The sequence below is a fragment of the Grampus griseus genome (genome assembly GCF_964374135.1).
Source record: "Grampus griseus genome assembly, chromosome: 1".
Taxonomy (NCBI): Eukaryota; Metazoa; Chordata; class Mammalia; order Artiodactyla; family Delphinidae; genus Grampus; species Grampus griseus.
In genome coordinates this window covers 119345288-119373157 of record NC_139017.1, presented here as the reverse complement: position 1 = coordinate 119373157, position 27870 = coordinate 119345288, and the positions used below count along the sequence as shown (strand labels likewise).

At 34.4% G+C, this 27870-nt stretch overlaps 1 protein-coding gene across 1 annotated transcript in view; it reads right to left on the bottom strand.

The window, feature by feature from the left end:
- Positions 1-286: 286 nt before the first annotated feature.
- LRRIQ3 (leucine rich repeats and IQ motif containing 3) overlaps positions 287-27870 on the bottom strand; it is a gene marked incomplete at its 5' end in the record, with an annotated part of 214095 nt that continues 186511 nt past the window's right edge. The window contains 2 exons of the mRNA XM_082677469.1: positions 287-497; positions 6436-7165. Of these exons, the coding sequence (XP_082533595.1) occupies positions 341-497; positions 6436-7165 (887 nt within the window). The 3' untranslated portion in view covers positions 287-340. The remainder of the gene's footprint in view (positions 498-6435; positions 7166-27870) is intronic.

Genomic DNA, 27870 nt, shown 5'->3' with positions numbered 1-27870 from the left:
AGAAACTGAGAATGGCTTACAAATTGCTGTACTCAGGATATGAAACAATACAAGCAATGCCTTTGCAGTATTTCCTGCAATAAATTAAATCACTTTTCATTGTTCCTTGGATATCTGGATATGTAAGGAACCTTTAGGTGAGCCAACTCAACATGATTTAGGTTAAATTATGATCGAGAAGAGAAACATTTTAATCACTCTTTATATTTTTAGAAGATTTACATACAAATCCATCTTGTGACATAGAGTACTTCTTCTTTTATAGTATTATTTCAAAGTGCTTTAACTAAAAATAATGGCCATAAATCAAAATGACCATAGAATGTGATCTGGCATTGGTTCACTTTGTCATTCCATTGGGAACTTTAAGGATTAAATTCTTTTTCACAATTGCAGCTTTTGTTTTAGTATCTTGAAATCCTTCACAAGCTTTTTGAAAGGCAATTATATCATTAACAATCTTTTCTTCACAGTGTCCTTTATATATTTCTTGAGCCCTAAGAAGAAAAAAGTAAGGTAACAGAATAAGATACTTTTAAATGACTAAAACCATAACAATCAATCTAATTGTTAATTAAATGTCTTCAAAATAGATATATACCAAATGGGAAAAAGATAGAACTCCATTTATTGCTTAAAATATCATTATATCATTAAATAATATTCATCTTGGGCTAATATTTCTAAGTTTTCTATTAGCTATAACTGAGAATTTTTACAAACGCTGGCTTAGATTCCCAAAGAGGCATCTAACCAAACTATGCCATGACTTGCAGAACTTTTACTTAAGCCTCACTAAATCCAAGGTCTTTCTAGGACTCTACTATGGACTGAATTATGACTTCCACAAATTCAAATGTTGAAATCCTAACCCACAGTATCTTAGAATGTGACTGTATTTGGAGAAAGGCCTTTTAGAGGTGTCCTTATGAGAAGATGAAGGAACACCAAGGATGTGTATACACAGAACAAAGGCCATGTGAGGACACAGTGAGAAGGCAGGCATCTTCAAACCAAGGAAGAGAGGCCTCAGGAGAAACCAAACCTGACAACACCTCCATCTTGGACTTCTAGTCTCCAGAACTTGAGAAGACAAATTTCTGTTGCTTAGGTTACCCAGTCTGTGGTATTTTGTTATGGTATACCTAGCAGACTCTTATTATGTTAGAGAAAGGTGAACCAGGTTACTCTGGCAAACCTGAGAAATGTCATGGGCCTTAGGAAAATTCATTCATTCATCCTCATTCATTCAAGAGTTATGTATTATAGTGCTTGGCACTATCCCTAGATCCTGGAAACATAAAGATAAATAAGACATGATATAATTTTGAGAAGCTTATAGAAAGTAAAGAGAAATAAAGGTATATGAACATATAAATGAAATACATATATTTATTTGTATTTAAGTATACTCAGAAATGTGGACTTAGGGAGTGGAAGAGAGGCCTAAGTCTAGAAAGTCTGCAACTTATTGACTATGTGATTTTGGACAAGTTACTTAAGTTCTCGCTATCTCATTTTCTTCATCTTTAAAAAGGGAATAATTCAATTCATGGGGTTTAGTAAAGGACTAAATGAGTTAATACATTTAAAATCCTTAGAGGAGTACCTAACATTTAATAATTTATTTTGTTGTATGGATAACAGTGGCATTCATCAGGATAGGGAACTTAAGAGCAGCCAGATGGGAAGAAAGATTAGAATTCTATTTTGGTAATACTGAGTTTAAAGAGCCTGGCTATCTATATGGAAATGCCTAGGGAGTTGAATACAAAGAAACCATGGCTTATGGTTAGGAGTACACATAGTGAAACCATTCTGCTTGGATTTGAAATACAGATCTGCAATTTACTGATTGATTTTTGGACAAATTATTTAAGCTCTACATGCATCATTTCTTCACCTTTAAGAAGGGACAATCCAACTCATAGGGCTTAGTAGGGAGTAAATGAGCTAATACATTTAAAATCCTTAGAGGAAGGCTGGTATTTAATAATCACTCAATGAAAATTAGCTACAACTCGTTTGAAATAGGAGCTCTGGAGAGTAGTCATGTGTGGACATGCAACAGAGTAGAAGTCACAGAAAAATAGACCTTGCACATGTAATTAATTAATGGTACTAATTCAGTCTAAGACATTTATTGAAATAGCCCTCCTACAGATAACAATTATAAACTTGGACAAAATTTAAAAAACAAACTATTTAAAAGAATTGAAGAGTGAAAAACATAATAATCTATTATATCAATATTTATATATACCAGAATCGAACTGGAAAATGAAATTAAGAAATTCCATTTACTATACCATCAAAAAATAAATACTTTGACATAAGTTTAATAAAAAGCATGCAAGGCCTATACCTGAATATGATAAAATATTGCTGAAAAAAGTTAAAGAAAATTTAAATTAATGGAGAGTTATATCGTGTTCAAGGATTGGAAGACAATATTACTAAGATGTCAGTTCTCCCCAAATTAATATGTGAAGAGATTTTTGGGTAGAAATTAACATTTAAATTTATTTTAAATATATATGTGATTAAATTTAGATTACCATTTATTTTAAATGTATTAACTTTAGGTAATTTGAATGTTTTAAAAGCTAATTGTACATGGAAATGCAAAGGTCCTGGAATAACAAAGCAATTGTAAGAAAGGAGAAAAAAAGAGTCTGTATTTTCCTATTGCTATAAAACAAACTATTATAAAATGTATTGGCTTACAACAACCACCATGTATTATCTCATAATTTCCATGGGTCAGAAGTCCAGGAACAGCATGGCTCAGCTGGATTTTCTACTTGGGTTCTTATAAGACTGAAATCAAGGTGTCAGCCAGGGCCACGGTTCTCATCCAGGTCTTGAGGTCCTCTTTCCAAGATTGCTGGTTGTTGTCAGAATTCATTTCCTTCTCACTTTTTCTACATGGCTCCCTTCATCTTTAGGTCAGCCGTGTCATGTCAAGTCTTTCTCCTACTTTGACTCCCTCTGACTTTCTCTCCTGCCTCTGCATTTCAAGGCTCATGCAATATGCTGCCCCCATCTGAATAATCCAGAATAATCTTCCTATTTTAAGGTCAACCCTCAATTACATGTGCAGAGTCCCTTTGCCATGTAAGGTAGCATATCCATGAGTGTAGTATTGATGGGGACAAGGGCAGGCTTCCTGAAGATATGCCACTCTGGAATGCGAATTATTTTGAGCTAAAAACAATCCAGGCCCCAAAGAACCTTTGAACTTCCCCCTTACTGCCTAAATGAAATTAAAATAGGGGGCCTGTGTCAGGAAGAAGCTGTCACCATAGTTACTATAGTAAAGTATTAGGCATTGTAGACAGGGAGGAACCTAGCAAAGCCCATTTGATCGAAGTGCCTTATTGTCTTAGGATGGCCCAGCAAACATGTTTTTACCAAACATTAACTATTGTTGTTCTTCCTGTGAATAACCTTACTTCCCCTTGAAGCCTCAGACCCTCACCTTCTTCTCCTTAGTCCAGAGTATATATATACCTTACCTTGCCTTGCTGACTTTGGAATACTTCATACTTACATGGATTCCCTTTGCACATGTAATACATTTGATTTTCTCCTGTTAATCTGCCTTATGCTATTTTACTTGCCAGTCAAAGGAACTAATAGGGGAAAGAGGGGAAATTTCCCCTCCCCCACCATCTCTTATCCTATTTTTAGTCCTAGGGATCAGGGCATGGTATCTTCTTGGGGGCCATAATTCTGCCTAGCACAGAGGTCTTGCATTACCCACTTCCAGGCTTACTAAGAGCAAAAACAGAGGGATTATTAGCTCTTAACAGGAAAATGGGAAACTAATCCTGAGACAGTAGAAAAGGAAATGAGGATAAATATAGGATATGTAGAATTTTATAGATAGGGAATTGGAAAATTGAACAAATTCAAGCTTGAAGACCTAAAATTCCTTTGGGACAGAGTGACTTGTTGAGAAGGAAAGGTCAGAGGTTGTATGTGCATAGGAAGCTCTATAGTTGATGAGGTTTAAAATCACTTTTGTAGGTAATGGGAGAAAGAGCAAGCACCTGAGGGAGCAGCTAAAGTTGGAGGCCATAGAATTGATATCAGCATAAATCTACAAGTCACTGATGCCTTCTAGCCATTTTTACCTGAATACAAAAAATGAAGATAGATAATTGGATTGTTCCAAGGTAGGGGCTGAGGTGGTTAGTATGGTGGAGGCAATGAAAGAAAAAGACATCAGCGACACTGGGTGAAATGGAAAAAAGAATAATCGAATTAAAGAACCCTGGAAGCTACACTAGAAAGTCTATAAGAAAGGTTACTTGAGGGATGAGTGCCACAATATATTTGAAGAATACATGTGGTGAAAGTAAAGGAAAAAAAGAGTTGAAAAGATAAAGATTTTAGCCATAAGTAAATATATGAGTTTAAAATTTAAGAGGTGGTGCAGTTCCAAGTGATGAGGTGGCATTTATATGTCTATGGAAATGAGTTTAAAGGGTTCTGGGATCCAAAAATGTTTAGGTTAGGCAATTGGGAGGGTTGTTCTTCTGAATTTGGAAGTTAGCAGTGATAACGGCAGAAGCTGGATAAAGAAAAGCTTTATATATCAGGATATAAGGACCACAGGGAATGAAGAGGGTAGTCAAGAAGGTCAATTGATGACAAAAATAAGGACAAGAAGAAGATGATGTAATTGGATAACTGACTTAGGTGCCAGATCTTCCAAGTTAAATGATACTCTACTTCAAAATGTACACGATGCTGTTCTGCCCTGAGCAGTGTCATCACTTTTTTCAAGTAGGGACAAGAATATTTGGGGAAACTTATGACCAGCTTTTACCTGATATAGAAATTCTTTCATTTTAAAGTCTCTTTTTAATTCATTCCTAAACACTCCTATGGGTATTTTATCAATTTCCTAAACTAGAGCTTTATGGTTCCCCTTTCTTCATTCATTTTTCCTCATTCCAGAGCAGGATCAGGAAGTTATATTCTCAGTAATGACTTCACTAGTTATTGAGATTCACCAGAATGCTTTTAGGTGAAGTGTTTGATACGTTAATGAAGAATCAAATGGCAGAAAAAGAACTGAGAAACTTCTGAAGTCTCTAGACAGATTTTACTTTTTTGAGTCACAGCTCTTTTCTGCACATTGATAATCTTTATTTGAAAACATTTATAATAAAACTCAGTAATGCCTTTTAGGATACATTATTGACATAACCAGAACATTGCCTTATTCCTGTGTACTCTCAAGGATAATATCTGTGCAGCAGCTTACAAGAGAAGATAATTCAGTTAATACACATTAGGAAGCTCACTTGACTGTGTATCCTCTACAGATTAATGATGGCCAGACATTCAATTTGCTGTAATAAAACTAAGCTGCTTAAAAATTTTCTTTAACATTGATTTGTGCTAGACTTACATTTTGATATACCAGACTAGCTTTCATTCTCTTTTCCAAAATATATATTTTCTATTACATTATAAAAAAATTATTTCCAAAATCTTTCCCTCTCTCTCTCTCTCTCTCTCTCTCTCTCACACACACACACACACACACACACACACACACACACACACAAAGTATACATTAAGGAAAATGTTTTTAAATTTTGGAGGAGAAAAATATATTTTTCATACTTAAAAAGATATTATATAAAGTACCTCAGTAAATAGTTTTAAATTTGCTTATCGCTAGGAAAAGACAAATGTTTTCTTCCTATTTTACACTCCTTTCTAGTACAGACTACTTTTTTTAAACAATAGCATTTTAAAATGTAAATGAAATAAACAGTTATAATGATCTTTAAGTATTTCTAGATAAGCCTTAAACATACGTATTCACAGTTTGGTCACTTAAAATATAACCAGGATAAAACTGGCTGATAAGCTTCAATCTAATATCAGAAGAAAAAAAAAAAAAGAAAAAAAAAACTATGTGAAAGACACACAAGGGTAAAAAAGGGTAAAATAAAATTACTGGGGGTCCTGTCTGGTGTACCCTTTAGAATTATCTGTGTCTTTTCATCTCTTTGAGCTATTTTACAACTCTATAAGCTGAGGAAGAGGATGACCAAACCTCTAGAAACTTGATGGAGAAGACAGGTGACAGATCTCTATGACAACCTTACCCTTGTTTACTGTGCTTTTCCTGGTAACCTCTCATAATTGGTTCTCCGTCCTCAACACCTCCTTTTGTCTTTAGCTGAAGATGGTATTTAAGGTGATGGCTTCAGCTACTTGGGGGAGTTACTCAGTTTTCCTGGGTCTCTCCCACGTGTAGATGTTATTAAACTTTTGTTTGATTTTCTCCTGTTAATCTGTCTCACATCCATTTAGTTCTTAAACCAGCCAGGAGAATCTAGAAGGCAGAGGAAAATTTTTTCCTCCCCAGCAACGTAAAAGCTTCTATTATATCAAAACTGTACTTACCTAATTTCCTTCATTTGTTTAAGTAAATCCTTTTGATATTTTTCAGTTGCCAGTTTTTGCTGAACAATTAGGCTCTTCTCTTTTAAGACAGCCTGCTTCTTCTTCAATCTGTCAATTTTAGTCATTGCTTTGGTCAAAAGAGTGCGCTCATTATTTAAGTTTTGAATTAATAAACGGTCTTTAGCCTTTTGTTGTTTTTCTTCCAGAAACAGGACTCTCCTCTCTTTTACTTTCTCAAGGTAGTTGGATCTGTCCTGCCGAAGTCGTTGTAAACCATTCTGAATGGTCTTATTATCTCTTGCAGTCAGTTTATGCGTAGCATGTATTTTCTTATTTAAATTTTCTTGAATAGTTATTCTAACTCGTTCTTTGGCCACTTGTGCCACACTTACAGCTGTTACTTTATTTTTATAGCTTGCCTGCTTCTTTTGTTCTGAGCAATATTTATCAATATCATAAAGTGCTTGGAGTTTCATACCAGTTCTTTGTGTTGTAAGAAACTCTCTTCTTACACTCTTCTCCAACAGCATGTCTTTTATTTTAATTACTGGTTTTTGATGAGTGGTAGAAAGTGGCTCGGTATACATAGGAAAATAATCTTGTTCTTTTGCTTTCAATAATGCAGTATACCTCAGTGAATCTGAAGTATGTACTGGTAGTTTGAACACTGATATCCTAAAATCGACATCCAATTCTTCATCCTTAATTTTATCTTCAGACTCTTTCTGACCTACATCACACAGCAGACAAATATAATCCATTATACAAGTGTTAAGCACAGTTTATTTTCTGTCCCAATTGTTTTGAAAGCCACATTAATAAAATTGACAAGAACCAGTTATTTACTTTATTAAGGGGCATTTTTCCCAACTGATATTCCTTTTCAATTTGTGATTTAATCGTGATTTTTGGAGAGAAAAATCACTATTGGAATATTTTAACAAAGAAATGCACTGATTCCTATATTTCCTTTATTATCTCTCACAATTATTTAACTTGCACTGACTCAATAGCAGCATTTTACCTTATACTTATTACTTAATCATATGTATTATTTTTACATATAGTTATTATTATCTCATATTTGCAAAGGACTTTGTAATTCATTTTACCTTATTTTTCTTAACTCTGGTGGAAACTAATAGCTGCCTTAAAAATTGCTTTTCCCTTCATTGGATACTCAAAGAAATGAAATCTCTCAGCCTCCTTTGCTATTATGTGTGGCTGTGAGACTAAGTCTTCTCTAGGACATTGTCAGCAAAAGTTATATGTGTCATTTCTGGTCCAAGGCTATTAAGAAACAAATGTGCTTCCTCTATATTTTCTTTCTTCTTCTGACCCACTGCACAGAGATTAGGATAAAGTGCTAGAAGATGGTAGATCTACAAGGTAGAAGGACTCTGGCTCCCTGAATCCCTGCTTGAAAAAGTACTCGCTGACCAGGATTATCCAACTTGGACTCTTATGGAAGCCAGAAATAAAAGGTAATTATATTTGATCAATATATGTTTCTGGGTTTATTTGTTATCAGAGCCAAGCTATCCAATATAAAAACCTGAATCACATTGTTGTTCATTATTTATTTCCTGACAAACCAGTTGATGAATTTAGGACCAGGTGGCAAATACAGGTAAAAAAAGAATGCTTATTAATCTTCAGAAAATATGTTTCCCGTGTTTGACTGATTCCCTCTCTCTATTGAAATTGAATCTCTGCTAACTCTAGTCTATGAGGGTTTCATCTTTTCTAATCTTTTAATCTTCTATTAGAAGACTCTCTTAAAGTTTTTATATGTCATAATGCCAAATCTGATGGTGGAACATTTATGGAAGTCAAGGTGACCATGAAGAAGGGCAGAACCTGTGGGCTAGTCAGGCAGTAGGAAAGAAGTGAACAGGTAGGATTTTCACTTGAGGCCACAGGAATATTAACAGTAGAAAAGGAAGCAGAGCCTAGAGCAAAGTAGAAAAACAAGGCTAGCAAGTGAAAGCCGAAGTGTCCAAATATAAAGCATTAAGAGTTTGAGTCCAAAGCAAGGCACTAGAGACTCAGAGGAATGAAAGCCAGAATTTCAAGTCTAGAGTAAACAGGGTGTGGTCTGGAACAACTACCTAGAAAAGGTACTCTTATGGGTAAATTTAATTTTATGTGTAAACCTTGACATGGGAAACCTGGTCAAGAATAAAAGATCAGGGATAGAAAACACAACACTAAAATGTTCCTAAAGGTTCTGGTTTGTGTGGAGTGAGGGAGTTTTCTCATACCACCAAAGGATGCTCTGACACAAGCTGGGTGTCCTACAATTCAACTTAATTCTGATACTACCTACCTGGAGATAGGATCAGATTCCACAGGTTAAGAGCTCAGTCCTACCATCCTGCCCTCCCCCCTCTCTCTTTGGATGCTAATTGCAAGTCTAAGATAGGAGGGAAGGGGGCAGGGCACAACCTTTAAAAGAATGCCACAGTACATGAGGATACACAAAAACTGGTTAGAACCTACTAGGCCCAAGATGGCTTAAGACTGGACTTCCAGGGGCTTCCCTGGTGGCGCAGTGGTTGAGAGTCCGCCTGCCGATGCAGGGGACACGGGTTCGTGCCCTAGGTCTGGGAGGATCCCACATGCCGCAGAGCGGCTGGGCCCGTGAGCCATGGCCGCTGACGCTGCGTGTCCGGAGCCTGTGCTCCGCAGCGGGAGAGGCCACAGCAGTGAGAGGCCTGCGTACCGCAAAAAAAAAAAAAAAAAAAAAGCAGTATATCTTGAGCCTCATTATACGCTCACTGTAATACATCAGCATGCTAAATGACACTCCCACAGGTGCCATGACAGTTCCTAGGCTAACCATAAAAGGCCAAAAAGTGGGCAGTGGCCTAATTCTTGGAAATCGCTGCCCCTTCCCCAAATAGTTGGAATAATCCTCCCACTTGTTAGCCTATGATATTACCCAGCCCATAAAGCTAACAACCCTATATCCTGGGGCCTCTTGCCTTCTGAGACAGCCCACACTCTGTCTATGGAGTGTATCTCTCTCTGAATAATTCTGCTTTCACTCTATTTCTGCTCGCTCTTGAATTCTTTCCTGTGTAAATCCAAGGAACCTCACTTGGCGGTCTGTCCCAAGGACTTGCCCAAGACCTGGGATGTGACCATTCTCTTGCACCCCATTTCCTGCAACAAGTCCATCTTATCATGTGTGCTTCTGACCAACCAGCTATAGATTGGAGGTTCCAACAACCCTCTCCTTGGTATCAATTAATTTGCTAGAGCAGCTCACAGAACTCAGACAAACATTTAAGTTAGTAAATTACTGGTTTGTTATAAAAGGATATAACTCAGGAACAACCAGAGGGAAGAGATGCATAGGGCAAAGGACTGGAAAAGGGTGAGAAGCTTCCATGCTCTCTCTCTAAGCACATCACTCCCCCTGAATCTCCATGTGTTCACCAATCTGGAAGCTCTCTGCACCCAGTCCTTTTGGAGTTTTATGGAGGCTTCATTACGCAGGTGTGATTGATCAAATCACTGGCCTTTGAAAACTGAACTCAATCCAGCTACTCTTCCCTCCCCAGAGGTCAGGTTTGGGATTGAAAGTTCTAACCCTCTAATCATGTGGTTGATTCCCCTGGAAACCAGCCCTCATCCTTAGATGAGTTCCAAAAGTCACCTCACTAACATAACAAAAGACGTCTTTGTTGCTCTGCTCTCATCACTTAGGAAGCGTCAGGAGCTCTATGCCAGAACTGGGGACAAGGACCAAATATATCTTTCTTGTTATAAATCACAACATCACAGTTACCAATACATATATGTTTGTCCCTTAATAGTTTAATGTAAGTAAGTCTTGCCTCCTTGGTGAAACTGGAGGCTCTTTGAAGATAGAAGCTGTACTTCATTGTGTATACTAACTATAATTACTTTTTGGCTGATGATTGACATTTTTCTCAGTGGTTGCTTGAACATAATCCCATTAGCACTTTTAAAAACCTCCCAGTTTCCTTCTCTGCTTCAAGATATCACTCACTGCTATACAATTCATCTTTTAAAACTAGGACTCTAATCATGTCATGCCTTCCACCCAGACGAAGGAAAACAAAACCTTCATGGTCCTTTACAGTTAAGCTTAGGATCCTATATTATAGGAGAAGAGCTCCATTTTTCCCCCCCTATACATCTGCCACATCTTTCCATCTTTGGGCTTTTGCTTATGTTATTTAATGTTTTGTCCAGTATGTTGTTTTCCCTATTTACGTAAGTTCACATTCTATGCATTTTTCAAGGTCTCTTCACATGTCACTTTTCTTTATTCTTTAAATAAGAGTGGATAGTTTTTAAATTCTCATATCACTTCCTTCCTTATAGAATTTACCACACATTTCATTGATATTAAAGCTCTATGTAGTAATTCTTTGCCATAGTAGCAAGCTAGATATAATTTCCTTAGTGGTAGGGACTGTACTTTTCTTTTTTTTTTTCATCCTCCATTCTTAGTATTTTGCAGAGAGTAGGGTTTTCTTTTTAGGGGGGTAGTGGGCTTAACTAAATAGTAAATGCCAATAAATATATTTGTTGGATGGATGAGTAGATGAATGAATGAGTGAATCTGTTGCTCAAGATCAATGTCCTTTGCATAGTGGTGAAAGCCTAAAATCTGGAGACAATTTGGCTGGATTTGAATCTAGTTCTACTATTTACTAAGTGTAGGCAAGTTATTCGATTCTCTGGGCTTCAGTCTGATAACTGTGGATGATAATACCCAATTTATAGGGTTCTAACAGGATTAAGTGAATTAATAAAATGAAAAAAGCCTGATAAAGTATAATATATAATTATTAGAGCAGGGCCTGACAAAGAGTAAGAACAATATGTTATTGTTTTTTTCATTATATTTGATATGGAAAACAAGGAGTTTATCTTATCTCTTTAATTCCATCAATGGCATAGTGTTCAAATAGCCACATAATTTAGTAATGACTGGGGAAAATACAGCAAAGCATTTTATCACACCCCTCAACATCCACTGGACAGTTAACACAGAACATACAGGAAAGGCTTCTTTGTATGTATATTTTGTTTCAGCACTTTATAATTCATCTCATTCATTACAGTAAAAACAGAAGTCAAGTGATGGAAATGTTCTCATATTTCCATAACCAAATTTATAAACTTGTCTGTATATTCATGCATCTTCTTCTACCCTGATACAATGAAGGAAGCATCCCTTCTTTCAGCAGAGGCCAAATTCTTTACATGTGCTTTGGTCCCATCCCCCTTTAGCTTCGCTTCTGCAATTATCCTAACTCTCTCCTTTATCATCCCCTCACTACTGGATCATTCACAGCCATGTTTAAACTACCATAATCACCTCTACCATCACCAATGCAAGAACAACAAGACTCCCTTGACCCTCATTGCCCTCTAGCTACTATTCCATTTTTCCTGTTTGATTTCAGAGTGAAAACTACCATGGGAGTTGTCTCCCTGTACTATGCCCTTTTATTCACCTTTTATTAATTTTTCAATTTATCAATTTTTTATTTATATATGGATTTCAACTCTACTGTACTCACCCACCTGTTGAAACTCTCCCTAACAAAAGCTTCTATGGTGATAAATACAAGGGACACATTTTTTCTGTTCTAATCTTTCTTGAACTCTCAATGGCATTTAACAGAGCTGATCATTTCTCCTCCTTCAAATCTTTTTTTTTCCATATTTTCTGATTTCCAGATTCTCTAAAGCTCTCCTGATATCCTGAAGATATCTCTTTTTTTTTTTCCCTATGTTGTTTAAAACTCTCCTGATTTTTCTTCCAGCTTTCTGATGACTTCTTCTTAGTTTTGTTTTCAGACTCTTTCTTTTCACCAAATTTCTGGAGTTGTTGAGGACTTGATACTAGGTCCCCTTCCCATCTCTATTTTCTCTTCTGAAGTGAATCACGTTCATGGCTTTAAATATCAATCTCTATGCTGATAACTTTCAAATTTATCATTTCCACTTGGAAGTCTTATAGGTATTTTTCAAACTTGGCACATTCAAAACACATTCAAAAGATCTCAGTTGCTACCAATAATTAATTCTCTCTAAAATCAGCCCTTTATCTCAACAAATAACACCTAATAGTTTATTCATATTATCGATCAGTCTTGTAGAGTTTACCTCAAAAACATAGCCAGATTAACTGATTCTGTTCTTCCATTTCCTTGCTATCACCCTAATTCAGGTTTCTATCAACTCTTACTTTGACTATTTGCAATGTCTTCTTAAGTAGTCTCTGCGTTTCCCAACACACAATTTCCCACACAGTGATGAAGCCATAATAATCTCTTGAAATTGTGTCTTTAAAGATCTATGGCTTCCATATGCCTTCATGATAAAATTCAAATTACTTGTCATGGCCTATAAAGCCTTGCATACTTTTATACTTGTTTACTTACCTAATATAATCTTCCAACTACAATTTATCATTTTCTTTAATATTGATTACCTCATAAGAAAGATATTACTGATCACCAATCATAACAATACAGTTAATATTTACTGAATGGTTGCTACACGTCAAATTGTTCTGAGTCCTTTAAACAAATTATCTCATTTAGTCCTCTTACCAATCTTATGAGGTAAGTACTGTACTGTTTTTATCCCCATTTTCAGATAAAGGAACTGAGGCTTAAAGAAGTAGTCAACTGTTGAAGTAAGATCCTAACATCTACCTAACATCTGGCAAAAAACAAAACAAAACAAAACAATCCTGAGGACTCTGGAGAATGTTCAAAAGCAAGTAGTTTTTAAGAGTGTGTTTAAAAAAAGTCAACATTCTTATAACAGAATCCAGAGGATTATGTAACATTTGCAATGCCAACAATATAACCCAAAACACATACTATTAATGAAAATTTTTTCATGAAAGATAGCACTTCATATAAAATACACAACTCATGCAACCACACCTGCCATTTAGGCTCCTCCTTTCTGTAGTCTCTGTGAAGTGGTACAATATTAAGTAGATTGTGCTAAATTAAGGATTTATATTATAATCCCTAGAGAAAATAAATTCATAAGGTGAAGAGGTTCAATGAAAAATCCAACAGATAAATTAAAATGGATTATAAAATGTATTTGAATAATCAAAAAAAAAACAGGAAAAAAAGAAACAGAGAAACAAAAACTGAAGACATATACAAACCAGAGCAGAAAACAAGTAAAATGGTCCTGATCTAATAAGATTAATGTCCTTAAAAGAAGAGATACCAGACAGCTTACTTTCTCCACCTCTCCATGCACACAGACTAAAATGGCCACATAAGCACACAGCAAGATGTCTGGCGTGTACAAGCCAGAAAGAGAGGCCTCCCTAAAAATGACCATGCTAGCACCCTGATCTTGGATTTCCAGCCTCCGGAACTGTGAGAAGATAAATTTCTGTTGTTTAAGCTCCCCATTCTGTAGCATTTTATTATTGAAGCACGAGAAGACCAATACAAAAGGAGTACTCTCTCTTCTGAATTTCTAAGCACAGTTCCCCAGCTGGTGTGATGTGGCAGACTAGTGAGCTGTTAATGAATAACGGAGTGCCCAGAGACACTGATCACCCTTGTGGAGAGTGGAGTTACTACAGCCTCTAGGCACCCCTTTGCCATAAATTTTATCTAGAGCCTTTGGAGTCAAGTGTGATCTGACACTACTCTACAGTCATGGCAATAGAATGGGGCTCAGGAGGCTTTCTATCACTTGAAAATGTACTTGAGCAGTGAGTTACTGTGTGTGGTGCTATTTACTATTGACAAGAGACTCATGAAATAGGTGCATAATATGGCACATAGCCCAAGGTGCGGCTGACCTGGGGTAGTGGCTCTCAAATCCAGACTATAGTCATCCCTCCGTATCCACAATGGGTTGATGCTCATGTCCCTTACGTAAAACGGTGTAGTATTTGCATATAACCTATGCACGTACTCCTGAATCATCTATAGATTACTTAAAATACCTAACACAAGGTAAATGCTATGTAAATAGTTGCCTGTGAGTAGCAAATTCAAATTTTGTTTTTTCAAACTTTCTGGAAATTTTTTTCTGAATATCTTAGATCGAGTTGGTTAAATCTGTAGATGTGGAACTGTCAGATATGGAGGGCTGACTATACACGTATATCAGATACTTCAATCCATTTTTGGTTGATAAACATTTTTAATGACATACTTCCTAGAAGCAGAATGGCTTTTCTTCTGTAAATTAGAGTTTCATCATAATTTTGAAATATAGGATGATATAAAAATTCAATTAGATTTGAAGTCCATTCACATTTTCACACACATACAATCAAGTTTATACTTGTCAATGAAAGAAATGGGAAAATAAATTCTTGCACAGAATCTTTCAACTATTGGAAATGTCTGAAAGTAAAGTAAAAAGTTTTATATTTTTATCAGTTATTCAGCCTAAATTACTTGTTATTGGAGACGATGAAGACTTAAAAATGATTATAATTAAAACTTGGTATATTAAATACCTATTGCTACTTAACGAATTACTCTAAAACATAAAGGCTTTAAAACAATAAACTTTTATTATTTCAGTTTCTTTAGGGTAAAAATGCAAGAGTAGTCTAGCTGGGTGGCTGAGGCTCAGAGTTTCCCAATGATATTATAATTAAGATGTCAGCCAGGGTTGCAGGCATCCAAAGGCTTGACTGCAGTTGGAGGATTCCATTCCAAGTCTGCTCGTTCACCTGACTATTGACAAAGGTCTAAGTTTCTTACTGGCTGTTGGTTGAAGGCCTCAGTTCCTTGCTGTGGGTCTTTCAAAATAACTACTTGGTATACATATGTGTTCTTCTGACATGGCAGCTGACTTTCCCCCGATCAAGTGATCTAACAGAGAGCCCAGAGCAGGACAAAATATCTTCTGTGATGAGTCTTATGAGTCACATATCATCTCTTTTGCCATATTCTATTCTTTATATTTAAGTCCCTAAGTCCACCCCACAAGGGGAGGAGAATTAGGCTCCACTTTTTGAAGGGAAGAGTATCAGTGGATTTGTGGACATATTTTAAAAATCACTGCATCTTGTGTAAATATTTTATGTTCATGGAATTCAAGCTCAAGTCCAACAATGAGATGGTTTTAAAGACATTATTTATAAGTTTTATATAAACTCAAAATTTGATACCTAATATTTTATATTCTATTTTTATTACTGTAATTAGATAATTTAAACAATAAATTTTCTACTAATTACAAACTCTCTCTCATTTTAACCTAGCACACTTTACAAATATTATTATTATTGATTTGTGCCATAACTGGAAGCACTGTCTTATAGCAGTGGGACAAAATCCACTCAGATAGTTCATAAAGAATTCTGCTTGTGCTATAGCTGCGCATCTTAACTCTTTTAGTAAGTTTTAGTTTTTAAAGGATAGGGGATATGTTATATATATCTTTATATCCTCTACTACAGTTAGCATAGTGTTCTGCATTTTTGGTATACAATTTTAAAAATTCAACTATTTATTAAATATAAGTATTATATACAAAACTAGAATTTAAAAAATACATATGAAATGACTTTTAAATGTATTAATTTTTCTCAGAGACAGTTTGTGTTTTATAAGGAAGTCAAGAGTTCCACTACAAGATTTAAGTATAGCAGAGGGATGACCAATTTGAATTATCTGATATATACTTTCCTCATCATGTTAACTTATTCTTTCTTTTCCATTTTTCCCTTCTACTGACATCTTTTTTTCCGCTTAACAGCATTTTTGCTTCACCTGTGTATTACCTGACAATGGCATCAAGGTTCTTTATTAGATCCAGCTGACAGCATTAAGAGCCAAACAGTGACTATAATAATCTAGGAGGTTGCAAAGTGAACTTTCCATACAAGCAAGTATAAGGTCTACATGTATAACAGCTTTGTATTGGTGACATTTTCCCTGCTTCTTTTATATTATTACAAGACAAAAATAATAATCACAAAAGTCACTTATATACAAGTTCAAATCTGTGAGGCAGATTGGTGATCTGAGCAGCTTCTACATAACCTGGAGTGACTTGATATCCAGTAAGAACTTGTCAGTAACAATAGGCCCCAAAATGGCATTCTTTTTTGTGAATTAGGGAATTGACAATAAATATAATCCAAATGAAAAGGCCTGAAGGTCACCTATCTAATATATATAAGGCAAGCAATACTATAAGGGGCAACACCTTTGAATATGAAGGGCATTGACATAAAATATTGCAAACAAACTGTCAAAACACAGTTCAAATAGAAAAGGAAAAACATGACATGAGGAAGTTTTGGTACTGCATCTCTGACCCAAACTTACCATAGGAAAATGCCTAGAGATAGATTGTTGCATATTTCCTAAACATTGCTTGACACTGTTATGGAGTTAATCCTTTACCTAAACTGCTGAGTCACATAAGAAAATAATTTATATAACTCTATTTAACGCTCCTCCTTTGTATAACAATTTTTTTCAGAAAAAAAATTAGAACTGGCTACTTGAATTACAGGATTAAAAAGGACAATTACTTGGCCATTGATTTAAAGAACTGTCATAAGATTGAAGAAAATAAGGTATTAACATAGTTTCTAGTTGCACACTTAACCTGAAAGACAAGAGCAGGGTATCAGAACCATGACTGGGTACACACATAGGTGTTCTCAGAAACCCCTGGTTGAATTTTTAAATGACAAGAAGCTCTTTAACACTCACCATTAAATTATTATTTATGCTTCCTCCATATAAAACGAGATGTTTAACAAATTGTAGCTATTAAGCAAATAACATGAAAATCTGAAACCCAAGCAAAATTCATGCTAGGTTTTTTTTTTTTTCTTTAATGCTGCTACAAAAAATGGAAAGGAATCTGTCCATTAAGCAATCCTTTAATAAAATTATGGAGTCACATTTGGATGTCATGCCTGCCAATGATTTCTGTTCCAAAATATGTAGTAAAATGGCCTAAAGACCTTCACACTTAGAGAAACTCCATTGCAAGGAAGTCTTTTATATCTAACACATCACCCCACTTTAAAAAATAAAAAGCAAATAACACTCAGGGTCCAAATATACTCAGAAGCTTTTCTGTTTCTTTGTTTTCTCTTTCTTTTGCTATTTCTTAAGCAGAGGGCTAAAAGGAGTGCACACACACACACAAAATGATGAAATGTTTAATACTGTTTTGGTAGATAATAGAGGGCATAAAATAGCTCTCTGTCTTAGTGTCTTAAAATGTCTTAGTACTTATTTTAAAAGTACATAGTTAGTTTATCATGTTGCTTTTTAGCATTCTTTTCTTTCAACTTGAACAACTCCCTTTAGCCATTTTCTTGTAAGGCAGGTCTAGGGGTAATAAACTCCCACAATTTTTCCTCTAATATCAGGAACAAAGTAAGGATGTCATCCTGTCCAAAATAGTACTGGAAGTCCTAGCCAGAGTAATTAGAGAAGAAAAAGAAATAAAAGGCATCTAAAATCAGAAAGGGAGAAGTTAAATTTTCCCTATTTGCAGAAGACATGATTCTGTATCTAGAAAACTCTAAAGACCCCCTCCCACCACACACACACAAATGATTAGAACTGAGTAATCCAGTAAAGTCACAGGATACAAAATCAACATACACAAATCAGTTTCATTTCTATACACTAATGACAAACTATGTGAAAAAGAAATTAATAAATCAGTCATATTTATAATAGCATTAAAACAATGAAATACTAAGAAATAGATTTAACAAAGCAGGTGAGAAATCTCTACACTGAAAACATTAAGACATTGATGAAAGAAAATGAAGACACAAATACACAGAAAGATATCTCATGTTCAAGGACCAGAAGAATATTGTTAAAATGTCCATACTACACAAAGCAATCTACAAATTCAGTTCAATCCCTATCAAAATGCTATTGGCATTGTTTACAGAAATAGAAAAAGAACAATTCTACAATTGATATGAAAGCACAAAAGACCACAAATTGCCAAATCAACCTTGAGAAAGAACACAGCTAGAAGCATCACACTCCATGATTTCAAAATATATTACAAAGCTACAGTAATACAAACACTAGTGCACTGGCAGAAAGACTTTTAACAAATGGAGAATAGAATAGAGCCCAGAAATAAATCCGTGCATATACAGTCAACTGATCTTTAACAAAGGTGCCAAGAATATACTAGGGAGAAAGGATAGTCTCTTAAATAAACCGTGTAAGGAAAACTGGATCTCTACATGCAAAAGAATAAAATTGAAATCTTATCTCATATTAAACACAAAAAATCACTCAAAACAGACTAAAGACTTAAATATAGGACGTGAAACACTAAAACTCCTAGAAGAAAATATAGGAGAAATGTCATGACATCAGTCTTGACAATGATTTAATGGATATGACACCAAAAGCACAGGCAACAAAAGCAAAAATAGAAAAATGAGATTACATCAAACTAAAAAGCTTCTGCACAACAAAGCAAACAATCAACAGAGTAAAAAGGCAACCTATGGAATGGGAAAAAAATATTTGCAAATTATATGTCTGATACAGGTTTAATCTCCAAAATAAATAAGAAACTCCTAAAACTCAATAGTAAAAAAATTAATATTACAATTTTTAAAATAGACTAAAGACATGAATAGATATTTCTCCAAAGAAGATATACAAAATGGCCAACAGACATATTAAAAAATGTTTGGAGGGGGAGGGATAAATTGGGAGATTAGGACTGACATATACACACTACTATATATAAAATAGATAACTAATAAGTACCTGCTGTATAGCACAGGGAACTCTTCACAATACTCTGTAATGACCTATATGGAAAAGAATCTAAAAAAGAGTGGATATATGTATAACTGATTCACTTTGCTGTGCAGCAGAAACTAATACTACATTGTAAATCGACTATACTCCAATAAAAATTTTAAAAAAAAGCACGTAGCGGGTAGTGAAAGGCCAAAAAAAAAAAAGGTTCAATGTCACTAGTCATCAGGAAAATGTAAGTCAAAACCACAATGAGATATTACCTCATACCTGTCAGGGTCAAAACAGCAAAAGACAAGTGTTGGTAAGGATATGGAGAAATTGGAACCCTTGCACACTGTTGGTGGCAATGCAGCCACTATGGAAAACAGTATGGAGGTTCTTAAAAAATTCAAAATAGAACTACCCCATATGATCCAGAAATCCAATTTCTGGGTATTTGCCAGAAAGAACTGAAATCAGGATCTTGAAGAAATATTAGCACTCCTATTTCATTGCAGCATTATTCACAATAACGAAAATGTGGAAACAAATGTCTGTAACAGATGAATGGATAAAGAAAATGTGACATATACATAGAATAGAATATAAAATATACTCAGCCTTAAAAAAAAAGGAAATTCTGCAATATGGGACAACATAAATGAGCCTTGAGGACATTATTCTAACTGAAATAAGCCAGTCTCAGAAAGACATATACTGCATGATTCCATGTATATGAGGTATCTAAAAGAGTCAAATTCATAGAATCAAGTGGAATGCTGTTGCCAAGGGCTGGGGAGAAGGAAATGGGGAGTTACTAATCAACTGGCATAAAGTTTCAGTTAAACAAGATGAGTAAGCTCTAGAGATCTGCTTTTCAACATGGTATCAAGTAGTCAACATACTGTATTGTACACTTAAAATTTGTTAAGAGGGTAGATTTCATGTTAAGAGTTCTTACCAGAACAAAATAATTCTTTTTATAAAAGTACAGAGTTAGGCCTAATCCACAAAATGCACCTCCCAACTAGTGTCTACAATGCAAACAATGATAGATGTATTTCCTCCTTGCTTTCACCCTTTCTTTTATATTTTTCTTCAGTTTAAATATGCAGAGACCAAAAGATATTGTCAAGTTTCAGTGCAGCAATTAGAGTAGCCAGAACAGCTAGACCTTAAGTGTTATTTAAATAAGTCCCTTTAAGTAATTCTTAGGATATCAACCTCGAAATGACCCAATTTTATGATAAGATCCAATGATACAAGCTTCAAAGTATAAATCAACAAATAGAAATGTCAGAAACCTCATAGAATCTTCAGAGACTATATACAGTTCACTGTAATGTAGATATTTAGGATTTTTAATTGTTACTTGTGGTCATATTAGAGTTCATTTTTCTCTTTTTTCTCATTACTAAATTATTAATATCCATTTCATTTCTATTATAATTCATTCTGATATGTTAATTATTCTTCTATTTTAATTTCTTTTTGGATAATTTACCTAGTAAGTCCAAGACTCTGTGAGCATTTATCCAGGCTCACATCTCAACTCTCAATTTCAGTGTTTTATTAATGTAATAGATACCAATTTCTCCCAATGGCAGCTACTTAAAATTACATATAGTCTCAATGAAGACCTTAATAGCTTCAAGCTTCCTAGAGTCATTTTGATTTATTCATCTATTAATTCATCTATCTATCCATTCTTCCATCCAACCATTCGTATTTCAGTAGCTTGAAAATTCAGTTGAAATTCAAGAATAAGTGTAAAATTTCTTATTCAAACTCCTTCCAGTTCTTAATTTTCTTAATTTTTCCTCTAAATTTTATCTTCCTTTTTAATTGTTTTAGAATTATTTGGTTTCTATGGATATTTTCAATCTTTCTTTAATAAAAAAGTTTTTTGCTGTTAAATGTAGCAATCAGATAACAAATATAATATATATGAAAAATGTATACTTAGCATTGAACATTTGCTATGTGTAAGACACTTTTGTAGACAAGGGAGGTGAGGCATTATGAAAGACACAGTCTTATGGAACTTATAGTGGGAGAAGACAGATAAAATCATAAACAAGAAAATATCAAGGAATAAGTGCTCTGATGAAAATCAATCAGGTTAAAATGACAGCAAGTCTAGTAATTATATTAGGTAGACAAGAAAGATTTTTTAAAGGAAATTCAATTTCATCTCAAATCTGAAAGATAATAAGGAATATTCGGTAGGAAAATTTTGGGGAAAAGAGTATTCCAGGAGAAATGAGAAGCTACTGAAAAAATAATAGGCAGGAACACATGGTCTGTTAGGGATACAGAAAGAAAGCCATTTTTGCTAGACCTCAGTGAGCAAAAGGAGGGTGGTGTGAGATGTGGTCAGAGAAGTACGGCAGGAACCAGATTAAATGGGACATTGTAGGCCACAGGAAAAAAGTTTGGATATTATTCTGAGATATAGAGCCGTTTAAGTAGGTGAGTGATATGATGTGTGATTTCACCATGAAGAAAATGGATGTGAACGTGGACCACGAGAGGATAAAGGAGGGAAACTGTTTTAAAGGCTACCATAGAGGCCCAAACAAGATTTGACGGCAGGTAGGGCTAGAGTGAAAGCAATGAAGTTGCACAGAAGAGGAAAGATTTAGGATATGCTTTAAAGGCAAAGCCAATAAGGCTTGATGACAAATCAGATCACAGAGGAGAGGGGGAAAAAAATACAACCAAGGATGAATGCTAGCATTTTGGATTGAGGGACTGAATGGATGGTGATGCCATGTGTTAAGACAAGAAATACAGGAGAAAAATCAGATTTTATGACCTAGATTAAATATTCTTATACGCGTTAATCTTTTTGAAGTTCATAGCTTTCATACTCAAACACGAGCTAATGTTTCACTAATGGCGCATTTAAATTCTTTATTTAAAAAAATCATTTTCTGTTAATACAATGTCATTTAAAATATTTTATCCTAAAAATAAGAAGATCATTTTGAACTCATACTATTTGCTTCTGTTTACATGACTACTAATAATACTCAGGTAAAAATTGAGGAAAATGACATCTTTGTATACTTTTTATTTAAGAACACCTGGTAATTTTGAGGTACAGCTACAATTTCCATAAACTGAATTATTCAACGAAGGGCAACACAATTTGTTTAGATATAGTTTACCATATGAAAAATAAATATTTGATAAAAAGAAATTATCCTTATATTTGTACTTCATATTAACTTCTCTATTTAAGAGCAAAACAACTAGACCACATTATAATCAATTTATTTTCAATTATCTCAACAGTTTTACTGTCACATGAACCTTTAGCACTCACAGGAACACAGAAGCCCGTAACATTTGTGGTCAATGGAGCTTATCTGGTTATTCTAAACGTATTATACATTTATGAGCCACCTGTGAAGAAACAAGTGGTCTAAGACTTCAGTGTAGCTATGATATGAATGCTCAAAAATGGATCTGAAGCAGTTGATCTTTTCAACAAAGTGTATGACATCTCAGCACAAGTAGATGGCCTTGTGTGGTAAATAGGCTTTGAGTCAGCTTTGAGTTCTGGTGAAGCAAAGAATAGGAAGGAAAGGACAAAGAAAGTAAATGTAAAGAAAAAAGCAGAGACAACTTCTGTCATGCACTGAGTTTTCCCTGATTTAGGCAAATAAATGTCACTGAAATTACAGTGACAGTGGCCATTTTCTTCCAAGATGAATTTTCTTTGTAACAATACAAAAGTGTCTGAGGTCTTCCACTACCCCATCCCATTACATATATGCACAAAATGTGGTATAAATGGCCTAAGATATGATCCAAGATCATCATCATAATTGAAGGTTACAAAAAACTGTATATCTCACATGTAACAGAGTTATATTGGAAACTGACTGCAATAGGATAGAAAGTTAGAAAGATGCAGAGAAATTATCTTTCCACTTAATACCATTAATGTATTTCTGAAAACTAGACATTCTGTGTGAAACTACTATACAGGAGCCTATTTGTCTATATTCTACATGGGAAAAATTGTAATGTATTACAAGTTAACCACAAAAACCTATAATTTCCAAAAACAATGCCTTGAAAGTGATAGCAGTACAATACATATTTATAAGCACCTTACATACTAATATGTAAAATACTTAAAATATTGTTACTTGATCATCAACTAATAAGGTTGCTTACAAATTGTTGTTTTGATTTCAATGTTGTTTCAATTGCTCCTGTTAATGACAGCAACATCTCAGATAAACATCACCATTGCTGACATCCACATGTTTTAAAAATGTTTATCTGTGACTTTTTCAAGATCTTTACTGAGATATATTTAATATACCATGAAAATTAACCATTAAACCATTAAAGTGTACCATACAATGATTCTAATATATTCAGAGTTCTGCAACCATCACCACAATCTAGATTTAGAATATTTTTATTATGCCAAAAAGAAATGCTACAACCATTAGAGTCACTCTCCAGCCCCCAGCCTCCACCACCTCACCACACCTAGGCAATGACTTATCTACCTTACATCCCTATAGATTTATATATACTGGACATTTATTACAAATGAGATCATAAATATGTGGTCTTTTGTGATGAGTTTCATTATTCCAAAGAACTCAATTGCAGCTTTATGACTTCTTTCCTTTTTAAGTTTGCCTTTTGTATAATTTTAGAAACTTCTACTTATCTGGTAATTTTAGATAGAACAAAATATTCAAAAAATTCCATGCCTAGCCATAAACAGTGAAAACCAAAATAAATTTCCCTCTGGGCAAATGTTGGCTCAGTATTAAGGTCAAACTTTCTATAGGTTCCTGAATTACAATGAACCAGTCTTTTGATGATTATATTATTTTCCTTTACCCAGGTCCACCATTTCGGTAATCTTCTAAGGAACATGATGCCTCCGTCTATTTTTGCTCCAACAGCAGGATCTTAATTTGAAGATCTAAACTTCTCAACCTAATATCCTGTCAAATATGCATTCAACTTGGACCACACTGACCACACAGATCATACTAGTCCAACTCTACTGAAAAAATGGTTTGCCTCTTCCATTCTGTTGATTTTGGACCATTGGACAGTAAGAATCACTGTTGGATAGTGATTAGGCGAATAAAACCAAGAACAAAATTAGCTGGATTTCTGAAATGCCATATCCTAGTATTTCAGAAAGTAACTTTAAACAAGATATTTAACTTCCAAGGCCACAGTTTCTTCATCTATAAAATGGAAGAACAAAACTGCCTACTTTACAGATAAGCTGTGAGGATTGAGTGAAAAATGTTTGTCACATTGGAAAAAGTTTTTAAATCTAGGTTTTATTATCTAAGCTATAAATTTCACTTTGAACTCTACAAATTCTCACTTCCTTGATGATGACAGACATTTCATTTACACAAAGGCCTTTTTTCCACACTCCTAGCTGTTGTCTCAGAATCTAAAAACAGCACTGTAGGAAGAGTGCTGCAATTAATCAGAATACACTGTGAGCCAATACACATTTACTATCTTTATCTGAGATAATAAATTTTGATTAACCTTTTATTATACAATAATTACAAATCCCTTCTGGAGCTTTTCTCTCTTTATAATATACTTGAACTACACTTCTTCGCCTCAAATATCTGTCACACCTGACTATTTTCAAACAAAACAAAATTCTAGATTGTGTAAATCTTAAAACTGATATTAATCCAGATTTGCAACTAATTTTTAGTTTAAAGGTAATTGTTTATCCATTTATTTGTTCACTATATTTTCAAATGACATGTTTATTGAGATATAATTCACATACCAAAGAATATATCTTTTTAAAGTGTGCAATTACAGTAATCAAGACAGTGTGGTATTGAGGAAGAATAGAAAAACAGACCAATGGAACAGAATGAAGAGCCTAGAAATAGACCCACATAAATATAGTAAACTAATCGTTAACAAAGAAGCAAAGGCAATACAGTGGAGCAAACTAGTCTTTTCAACAAGTGATGCTGGATCAACTGGACATCCACATGCAAAAAAATGAACCTAGACACAGATTTTATGGCCTTTACAAAAATCAACTCAAAATGGGTCATGGACCTAAACCTTAAGTAAGCTTAAAATTACTTTCTGAAATACTAGGATATGGCATTTCAGAAATCCAACTAATTCTGTTCCTGGCTGAATTCTTAGATGAAAATACAGAAGAAAACCTAGATTACCTTGGGTATAGCAATGGCTTTATAGATGCAGCATCAAAGGCACAATCTTTGAAAGGAAAAATTGATATACTGCACTTTATTAAAATTAAAAATTTCTGCTCTGAGAAAGATGACATCAATAGAATGAGAAGACAAGCCACAAACTTAGAGGAAACATTTGCAAAAGACATATCAGATAAAGGGCTAGTATCCAAGATATAGAAAGAGCTCCTAAAACTCAACAATAAGAAAACAAGCAATTTAATTAATAAAATTGGCATAGATAAAAACAGACCCCTCACCTGAGAAGATACATAGTTGGCAAATAAACATATGAAGATATTCAACAGCATATATCATTAAGGAATTGCAAATGAAAGCAACAAAGAGATATAGTACACTCTATTAGAACTGTGAAAATCCAAAACAATGACAATACCAAATGCTGGGGGGGGGTATATGGAGCAACAGGAAATCTCATTCATTGCTGGTAGAAATACAAAACGGTACAGCTACTTTGGAAGACAGTTTGGCAGGTTCTTACAAAACCAAACATTGTCTTACCATATGATCCAGTAATCATGATCTCCGGTATTTAACCAAATTAATTGAAAACTTATGTCCACACAAAAACCTACACATGGATATTTATAGCAACTTTATTCGTAATTGACAAACTTGGAAGTAACCAAGATGCCTTTCATACGTGAATGGATAAGTAGACTAGGAACATATACACAATGCAATATTATTCAGCACTAAAAATAAATGAGCAGTGCAGAAGATCTACAAGGATATAGAAGGCTTCACCAACACTATAAGTTAATCAGACCTAACAGACCACTCAATGACAGAATACATATTCTTCTCAAGTGGCCACATTCTCCAGAATAGACCATATACTAGGCTATGGAACAACACCCAATGTGCAAAATGATTTGCTGAGATCATAATTGGTATTGTTTTAAAATTGTAGATCAAGTTGGAATATTGGTAATATTGTGTCTCCCTATCTATGAAAACAGAATATCTCTCCAATTATTTAATTCTTTGATATTGTCCACCCTAGTTTTATAGTTTTCCTCACCAAGATATTGTATATAATATATGCATGTAGATAGATAGATAGATAGATAAATTCAGATTTAGATTTTATCTATTTCACTTGGGGGGGGTTTGCTAAGGTGAATAGTAAGTTTTTCTTTTCAAATTCCACTTCTTAATTGCTGGTATGTAGGAAATTGATAGAATTTGTACATTAACTTTTTACCATTTAACCTTGCTATAATCACTTAATAGTTCCAGGAGGGCCTTTAAGGAAAACATTTATGCATAGAAAATAATGTTATTTGCAAACAAAATTTTATTTCTTCTTCCTTAACATGTTTATATTTCATTTCCTTTTCTTGTATTACAGCATTAACTACAATTTCCAGAGTGATGTAGAAATGCAGTGATGAGAGGGAATATCCTTGCCTTGTTTCTGATCTTTGTAAGAAAAACTAAATGGCTGAATGCATATGACAACAAGACTCATATATACACTGACTAGAGGAGACTCACTTCAGGTCTAAAGGCACAAAGAGACTGAAAGTGAGGAGATGAATAAAGGTATTCCATGAAAATGGAAATCAAAAGAAAGCCAAGGTAGCAATACTTATACCAGACAAAATTGACAATAAAATAAAGACTGTTACAAGAGACAAAGAAGGACACTACATAATGATCAAGGGATCAATCCAAGAAGATATAACAATTGTATATATATGTGCATCCAACATAGGAGCACCTAAATATATAAAGCAAATATAAATAGGCATAAAGGGATATATCAAGAGTAACACAATAATAGTAGGGGACTTAAACACCCCACTTATATCAATGGACAGATTTCCAGACAGAAAATCAATAAGGAAACACTGGCCTTAAATGATGCATTAGACCAACTGAACTTAATTGATATATATAGAACATTCCATCCAAAAGCAGCAGAATACACATTCTTTTCAAGTGCACACCATTCCAAAATCTATGGGATGCAGCAAAAACAGTTCTAAGAGGGAAGTTTAGAGCAATACAAGCTTACCTCAGGAAATAAGAAAAATCTCAAATAAACAACCTAATCTTACATCTAAAGGAATTAGAGAAAGAAGAATAAACAAAACTGAAAGTTAGTAGAAGGAAATAAATCATAAAGATCAGCGCAGAAATAAACGAAATAGAGAGGAAGAACACAATAGAAAAGATCAATGAAACTAAAAGATAGTTCATTGAAAAGATAAACAAAATTGATTAACCTTTAACTAAACTCATCAAGAAAAAAGAGGGCCCAAACTGATAAAATCAGAAACGAAAATGGAGAAGTTACAACTGACCCAACAGAAATACAGAAGATCATAAGAGACAACTACAAGCACTACATGCCAATAAAATGGACAACCTGGAAGAAATGGACAAGTTCTTAGAAAGGTACAATCTTCCAA